The sequence below is a fragment of the Mizuhopecten yessoensis genome, unplaced genomic scaffold, assembly GCF_002113885.1.
Source record: "Mizuhopecten yessoensis strain PY_sf001 unplaced genomic scaffold, ASM211388v2 scaffold2429, whole genome shotgun sequence".
NCBI lineage: Eukaryota > Metazoa > Mollusca > Bivalvia > Pectinida > Pectinidae > Mizuhopecten > Mizuhopecten yessoensis.
In genome coordinates this window covers 40,378-49,726 of record NW_018404542.1, presented here as the reverse complement: position 1 = coordinate 49,726, position 9,349 = coordinate 40,378, and the positions used below count along the sequence as shown (strand labels likewise).

Here is a 9,349-nt window from a genome sequence, read left to right as displayed (position 1 = left end):
ATAAGCTCACCCATGGTCCTTCGGACCAGATGAGCTAAAAACATGTAGCCCCCANCTATGATACTACGAGTTGTCCATCTCGAGTTAAAAGTCGAATACACTCATTAATATTTTCCAAGTTCTGAAAGCAACGGATCTCATTTCATCAATTCAACGATTTTTTACGCCATCAGCATTTTTTACAGATACAAAAATAATGACTTCGACATGTTGTTATTTGATATGGCACGGTATACAACACAAATAATGAAATCCCATCTTGACCCAAATAATCAAATACCGGTCTGTGTAAATATTTAATATGGAATTAAACATACTGACGGACTGTTGTCACAGTCAATATTTATTAAATATTTAACTTAAGAAGTCAACGTTATCGACAAAATCAGACTACGTTATAGACATCATAGTGACCCCTCAGGCGTCAATGATATATGGTGCTTTACTGTTTCACCTACTACTGTGTACTTGTACCAGGAATACGTACATTACACGTATTGATACAGTAACAGACACATCTACAAGTCGTCAGAAAGCCATTAGCACATCCTTAATGTCCATATCAACTGTACCGCAAATTCGTTAACTTACAATGTACTTTCATAAAATGAGTTTATAATAAATAACAATGTAACTTTACCACAATGACCTAATTCAATAATACTTAGGTCTATTATATGTTCGGGGCGGTGGCCGATTGGGAAAGATATACGACATCCTATACCAGTCCACCACACAATGGGTCAGTGTTTGATAAGTGAGTGAAGTAGGTCAGATGGACGATGTGATGTGATACGAGATAAAGTGATCTTTAAAGTTTTTTTTCTATATTGAACATTTGCCAATGATTTGTCCTTGACACAGATTCTGATGGACTAGGAAACTGTTCTACATCATATTTAGTTGCTATAAGAGTGAGCAAACCATAGTCAGATGTTATTTACCGCATTAAAACTTATTGAATAGTTCAAAGGTAATATTATATATAAAGTGCTATATACGTTTTATATACATGTATTAATCATATACAATTTTACATTTTTATGATATAAACAAATTATATACACGTGGCATGGCATACTATATATGAAATGCGTTTATTACACGTACATGTATGTCTTTTAACAAGAAATTTCTTATCAGAAAGGTATATCATGATATGCCGACTGGTGACTAGATGATTTAATATACGAATCGTGAATTTCTACCTTTGGCATCGTATAGTGTGTAACTATCATTTCAATACAGTTACTTCCAAACTCATTTATACACGTGACAAAATATAAGGTCAATATCCATTACGGATATAATAGTTATTATCAACATATGAAGTTCAGAGGTTTGGCAAGACTTAAACTGCCGTTAGTCACCATCAATATCCTTGCACGCAAATGCCATAAAGTTATGTACCATTTGATCAACTATGTGAAAAGATGGGTGAACGTTGTCGTTTTCCATGGCCTCTGTAAGCTCCCATCCTTCCAGGTATGTTACCTTGTTTTGAAGGTTAATGAATTCTTCATAAAGTACCTGTTCCACAAACCGTCGGATGTATTCTAATGGCATGTATTCATTCTTGTAAGTGTGTGAGTGGGTACCCTTAATGAAAATTTGAACGTTTGGGGAACGTTCTAACAATCGGACAATGGCTGATTTGGCCTTCCGGACATGCTCCCGGAATGCATTGTGATCACATGACCTGGCAATGTGCAGGAACCAATGTATGACCACGATGTCGGTCCGGTTTGCGCCGATCCTGTCCAGTCTATATTGCACTGACTTGAGGTTAGATATCGCAGAGCCGGGGGTTCCAGCAAACGGATGCTCATGTGGCATCCACTCCATTTTAATGGCATATCTCTTTGACTTGGCCCTGATGTGTTTCTGCCATCCTCGAGAATCGTTTTTGGCAAAGGCTTGGTTTTCAAGGTCAATACCTAGTATTTTGACCAGGTGTTTGAACCACTGTCGTGTTGTCGAGTCGCCAACAAATATGGTAGAGCGTGCAGCGAGACAGTTGATGTATGCCTTGGTACGTCTGGCGATGTGGTTGGAACACTGTGTAGAATGCCAGAGTCCCATATGTCTATACCCTACAGGTACACTGGCAGTCCACGTGTAGTGTTTCTCTAGCAGGTGACATGGCAGGCGGGGGTATGGAATGGGAAATCGCTCTGCAAAATAAAATATTATACATGTAGACATGTATCATTTTAAGAAGAACACATCACATAAGCGTTTTGTGTAAATTATCATTTCATCACAAAAAGGCGACAATGGCATGTATGTACACTTTTTAACTGATGATCAATCAGTAATGTTAATTATTTCATTGTTATAAACAGACGTACGATTAAGCAAAATATCCGTGGGAAATTGGGTTCACTTACTTGCTTGAATTTCTATCGGTATTGCATCAATCAGTGCGTGAGAAAATGCCCTGCAACAAATATCGATAATGTTAGTATTGAAATGAGATTAAATTACTTTGTCAATAACATATATGTAAGTTTACGTACATATAGCTTAAAATCACTGCATGAAAATAGAGTCTATCAGTTGTAGGTATGTGTTGAATGGAAATTCTATCCAATGGAGTAGAACCATGGATCAGAACTAAAGCCAGCGTAGAATAACACCTAAGTGTGCATAATTGTACTCTACAAGGGTTATCTTCAACAACAAGGTCATAAGATAGAGTTTTCGAGTACATGTACCCTCAACAGGTGTATTTACACATTTGCAGGTATTAGCTACCCTCCTTATTTCACCCTAGATTTGAAACGAGGGATTCAGATACCCTCCTTATTTCGCCCTAGATTTGAAACGAGGGATTCATATACCCTCCTTATTTCACCCTAGATTTGAAACGAGGGGATTTAGATATCCTCCTTATTTTACCCTAGATTTGAAACGAGAGATTGAGATACCCTCCTTATTTCACCCTAGATTTGAAACGAGGGATTCAGATACCCTCCTTATTTCACCTTAGATTTGAAACGAGGGGATTTAGATATCCTCCTTATTTCACCCTAGATTTGAAACGAGAGATTGAGATACCCTCCTTATTTCACCCTAGATTTGAAACGAGGGGATTCAAATACCCTCATTATTTCACCCTAGATTTGAAACGAGGGATTCAGATACCCTCCTTATTTCACACTAGATTTGAAACGAGGGATTCAAATACCCTCCTTATTTCTCCCTAGATTTGAAACGAGGGATTCAAATACCCTCCTTATTTCTCCCTAGATTTGAAACGAGGGGATTTAGATACCCTCCTTATTTCTCCCTAGATTTGAAACGAGGGGATTCAGATAGCCTCCTTATTTCACCCTAGATTTGAAACGAGGGATTCAAATAACCTCCTTATTTCACCCTAGATTTGAAACGAGGGGATTCAAATACCCTCATTATTTCACCCTAGATTTGAAACGAGGGATTCAAATACCCTCCTTATTTCTCCCTAGATTTGAAACGAGGGGATTCAGATAGCCTCCTTATTTCACCCTAGATTTGAAACGAGGGGATTTAGATACCCTCCTTATTTCTCCCTAGATTTGAAACGAGGGGATTTAGATGCCCTCCTTATTTCACCCTAGATTTGAAACGAGGGGATTCAAATACCCTCATTATTTCACCCTAGATTTGAAACGAGGGATTCAAATAACCTCCTTATTTCACCCTAGATTTGAAACGAGGGATATTTAGATATCCTCCTTATTTCACCCTAGATTTGAAACGAGGGATTCGAATACCCTCCTTATTTCACCCTAGATTTGAAACGAGGGGATTTAGATACCCTCCTTATTTCCCCCTAGATTGGAAACGAGGGGATTTAGATACCCTCCTTATTTCACCCTAGATTGGAAACGAGGGGATTCAAAAACCCTCCTTATTTCACCCTAGATTGGAAACGAGGGGATTCAAAAACCCTCCTTATTTCACCCTAGATTGGAAACGAGGGGATTCAAAAACCCTCCTTATTTCACCCTAGATTGGAAACGAGGGGATTTAGATACCCTCCTTATTTCCCCCTAGATTGGAAACGAGGGGATTTAGATACCCTCCTTATTTCTCCCTAGATTTGAAACGAGGGGATTCAGATAGCCTCCTTATTTCACCCTAGATTTGAAACCAGGGATTCAGATACCCTCCTTATTTCACCTTAGATTTGAAACGAGGGGACTTAGATATCCTCCTTATTTCACCCTAGATTTGAAACGAGGGGATTTAGATACCCTCCTTATTTCACCCTAGATTGGAAACGAGGGGATTCAAAAACCCTCCTTATTTCACCCTAGATTGGAAACGAGGGGATTCAAAAACCCTCCTTATTTCACCCTAGATTGGAAACGAGGGGATTCAAAAACCCTCCTTATTTCACCCTAGATTGGAAACGAGGGGATTCAAAAACCCTCCTTATTTCACCCTAGATTGGAAACGAGGGGATTTAGATACCCTCCTTATTTCCCCCTAGATTGGAAACGAGGGGATTTAGATACCCTCCTTATTTCCCCCTAGATTGGAAACGAGGGGATTTAGATACCCTCCTTATTTCTCCCTAGATTTGAAACGAAGGGATTCAGATACCCTCCTTATTTCACCCTAGATTGGAAACGAGGGGATTCAAATACCCTCCTTATTTCACCCTAGATTTGAAACGAGGGGATTCTGCAAGTATAAAAATGTATATGCCGTCTCTTTAACAATTACATATTTGTATATGAAAAGTTCAAAAGGAACAGGGTATTAAAAAAAGAAGCATTGCATGGTTGAGTAAAAAGCAGATCTCAATCATCCCGGTATCTAGCACTACCGGGGTTTATAATCATATAAATTTCACATAGATGTTCGCTATGTATTTTGTGTATATTTAATACGTATGATAGAAGATTAATATATACTTGAATTTGTTAACTGAAACTCAGTTGCCTTGTCAAAAAAACAAACAAAGAGTGTCTCCGTATTATTCAATTGAACAAAATAAAGATGAATATATAATTTATTATTTATACGAAACAGCTGTATGGCGCAGTTTAATTCATTTTTGGCAAACTTAATCACTAAATTTTATTGGTGAAATCACGTGCGTGTTTTGTGTGTATCCATGTACTGTAATAACTTACTTCATGATGTGAATCTCTCGACGGTCAAGATACATGACGTCATCCCAGCCATATTGCTTCCAGTCCTCACAATCGAAGTATCTGGGCTGACCACAGAAGTATGAAATGTTGTAGTTTTTCTCCGTGAAGTTGCAGTACCCTCTGTATCTCTGCTCCACCTGCCAGTGTGTGGAGCTACATTGGGTCGACTCTTTGACATTCGGATGTACAGAGAAGAAGGTAGCGTTTGTGTACTTGAAGGCGCCATATTTGTTGAAATACTGGGCATACAATGCTACCTGCTCCTTTGTGTGACCGACAGACACTTTAACAGTTGCCCGACCTTTCCATGCCGCCCTGACAACTCCCGTGTAAGTACCATTCATGTGATCTATGACATATCCGGCCACACTTGAATGACTGTGGTCATCTTTCATCCATATACGGAGGAAATCGCCGCCAGTGACCATTCGTTCATCTAAGCCATTACGCAGTTCAATGCGAACGGTTATATTATCATCGATGCATATTCTAGAGTTGGTTATTTTGATATGAGAATTGGAAGCATTAGCTATTCCATGTACATCATTTGTGTTTACTTTTAAAGAGGAGTAGTCAGGGTATCTTGAGATGATGTTTCTTGCTACAGATGCTGCTGGTTGAACGATTGGTTCAAACCTAATGATCTTTTTCTTAACATTGGTGGCAGTTGATTGTTCTTTTACAGGGTCCCGGTGCTCCAGTGAATCCATGAAAGTGCTGGTCATATGCATGAACCTGCATTTGAAAAAAAAAAAATCGGGTACATGAACTAAAATGTATTTCTATCACTTTAATAGAAATCTAAAACATATCCCCATTTGACTCAAAATAATATCAATTACAATTTCTTTTAAAGGTACCGTGCCGCTTATCTTTGATATTTTGTTCTGTTCAAAAAAGATAAAATATGGCATTTCTTATTTTTCCTACATAAATAAAGTTTGAATTTCCGTGAATACCCACTCAGGAAGTAAAACGTTATGAAATGAAAGGTAAGTGAGTTTTAATTTCTTACGAGCCGTAAGATTTCGTTATTATATATAATGTTGTGCACTCGGGCCATGTTTATGCTAAAACGTTGTCGAAAAAGCATGGGAACAATATCTGCGAGGAAAGGAAAGAACTGGAAGCCGATCAACAGCTTAATAAAGCGATAGTCTACATCGATGAAGCCTTATATCAATGGAATGCATTTAAGGAGGAGAAGGGTTTAATCACAACAAAGAGTTGCAAGGCTTTTATTTGACAGGACAGGTAAGAACCGAGAAACACTCGGCATGTTTATTGGGTAAACATTATCTCTGACGTCAGGGGCTCGTCACAAATGTTTCAAATACTCACATGCTATACTGATATGGGGAATAGGTGTGCTGTTACAATGTTCCAATATCAGCATAGCATAATTGATTTTTTTAGACATTTATAACGAATCCCTGTGCTCCGACGCAGTCGAAGATGTAGTCAACATGGCCTCAACCAATACAGCTTCTGGTGAGATAAGAAGCCGTCGGGAAAATACTTTGCATGCTTATCTATGACAAAGATATAAGTCATTGAAATGTCATGTTCTTTTAAAAACGAAATGCTTATAATGTTAATGTAATTTTATGACTACAATTTTCACCCCAGTTTTCCGACGGATTGCGGCACGGTAACTTTAAAGATAAGGAATGCAATCTAAGTAACGAAGGTAGAGGGAAACAACTCCTACCAATCACCATGACTCACCAAATAGCACAGCAATCTGATTAAAATCATATCCTACGTTCTCTACGTAACGTCGTGATACGTAGAGAACGTGGGATATGATTTTAATCAGATGATAGCACAAAAGTAGCATTTAAACCTTGGAAATAGTCGCCCGATTTTATAAATGTAAATGGTTCTTTTAAATATGAATGCAAAATCTCTTTCGAAAAAACTAGTACCGTTAAATGTACGAGTGACTAAATAACACTTCCTCAATTTTAAGTTGATTTTCCTAAATACAGCCTTACTTTCGGTGATGATACATAATGGTCTGCCATCCAACTGTCTCCTTGATTCTGTAGACATTTCCGGGCATGCTCTCACTGACCCTGTATAATTATGACTGTCTTTAATAGGTTACGAACTTTAAAGAGACAACAACTCGGTACAGATACTTGCTATAGAACAATGTAGTTACTGTTGTTATTGACATCAACAAATGCTTGTAAATGGGGAAAAGGGAGGAAAATTAAGCATTTTTATGTTTGATATCAAAAGTAGAAAATAACAAAAAATGTTAATTGATATCTTTATCAGAGGTTTCGCAGAAAATTGACTTTAGAAGTATGTATTATATTCATTCTTCTTTTTATTAATTCAATAGGTTAATTTATTTGAGTATGACAATTGTTTGTGATATTTGAACAAAGAATGTGATACATTTTTATATTTTTCTCGATAAGTTTAAAAGGTTTTTACAATTTTCAAAAAATATAAAAATTTCAAGCAGACGACGGACGAAGAACATTAATCGCATTAGTTGATCAAAGCACAGATAGTTTGTTTCGATAAGGTGCGCAATGCTAAGTTTTCACATGTTTTTATTACTGAATTATATTCATTAATGGATTGTTTTTATCTATGATAGTGCTAGCTATGCATATGCCATATCCCGGACTAACCCATATCCGCCCGGCACGCGCCATTTCCGCCTAGCACGCGTCATATCTATTTATACATATTTATAGAAAATCACACCTCAAACTGGACGAATACACTCTGCCTATCTGTCTGTATTTGCCTTTCTGTTCAGTTTTTTATTCAGAGTAGAATGTGATCATAGTAAAGCTCAAGGAATATATAAATTTTATGTGTGTTTAATTTGTTATTGCTTATAATTTTGATGTTATACAACAGTACATTATAAAAACTTACCAAATGACCATTTCCATAATCTGCTCCGTACCAGCCCTCGACCCAAATCGGTCCTCGGGCCCCCGGTTCCTTGGGCTGGTACTGAGTACAATATGGAAATGGTCATGTGGCCATCTAAATATATTATTAGATGAATAGAATACACTATCGATGGTCATATATAGATACAAACTGTACATATTAGTATACAATACAGAAAAATATAAAGTTCAAAAGTAGTTTAACAGGAGTATAGGTTTACCTTACAAGAGTGCCGAATGTGGATAAGAAGAACGTGACGATCAGTACGAAACACAAGGTTTTAGCTGACATCAACTTAGGTATCTGGCTATCCTTGGTTGGCTGCCTTCTGTGTTTACTCGTTCGTCTCCTTTTTGACATAACGCTACCGAAAAATCGCAATAAAAATAAAATGCAAGTATCTATATGTATATGTACATGTACAAGTTTCACCGAGTCGGGTAAGAACATCGTTTTTACACGCCAGTGACTCGATGGAACTTGCACACATAATTTATTTTTCTGGTTAATGAACCTTTTCAATGATAAGTATCGATATGTAAGTATCATTGATACAACACGAGATATTGAAACGTGTAGGTTATACCCGTGCATGTCATATTTACTATGATATTATATAATGTGTATACACATTTCGTACCCTTGTCAATCCGAAAGACGTCTTATACTATGACAAGTATTTATGACTAGCCTATACTTATACAAATGGTATAATAGAAAGATACCAATAGTTGCATTGTTATAAATATGAATATTATAAATATAGTGAAGTATACTTACGTAAATAAGTGAACAAAATCCTGCCCGAGTTTAACGAATGGTTGATACTACTAAAAGCGTGCGCTGTGTATATGTCTATTTAGTAGTGGAAAAACAACAATGGGGGTATGTTTTATACTCCTTTATAAAGCATTGTGTAGGTTAAACCTAGAACAAAACAAGCACATGTATCTGTTTTAGATTTTTACGGAGCGGACCGACTACAAAACTAAAATGTTATCTCTCAATCATCTGGCAGTCTTTGGTCTGGATACAAGTACACCCACAATACAGGTGGTTATCGTTCGGCAATTTAAATTCGTCTAATGGGTTTAGGGATAACAAACAAAAAGAATATATAGTGAGTTCCATGTTTATTTATAAATATAACGTTGTATCAATAGTCGATCTGTGTGTAGAAATGCCGAGGTAAAAAAAAAATATTGGTTTTATATATTAGATGATAGTAAGATGAAAAGAACAAAATTAAAGCAAAGCAATTAAAAACCAAATCT

General features: G+C 37.0%; 1 protein-coding gene across 1 annotated transcript; it reads right to left on the bottom strand.

The window, feature by feature from the left end:
• Positions 1 to 1,023: 1,023 nt before the first annotated feature.
• LOC110445942 (NXPE family member 1-like) lies at positions 1,024 to 8,929 on the bottom strand. Its single transcript, XM_021490834.1, has 6 exons — positions 8,856 to 8,929; positions 8,296 to 8,439; positions 7,148 to 7,228; positions 5,130 to 5,885; positions 2,391 to 2,440; positions 1,024 to 2,174 (listed from the first exon to the last, which is right to left on the bottom strand). Exons 2-6 carry the CDS (start codon positions 8,433 to 8,435, stop codon positions 1,363 to 1,365), a joined length of 1,839 nt encoding a protein of 612 aa, XP_021346509.1. The 5' UTR covers positions 8,436 to 8,439; positions 8,856 to 8,929; the 3' UTR covers positions 1,024 to 1,362.
• Between the last annotated feature and the right edge of the window lie 420 nt (positions 8,930 to 9,349).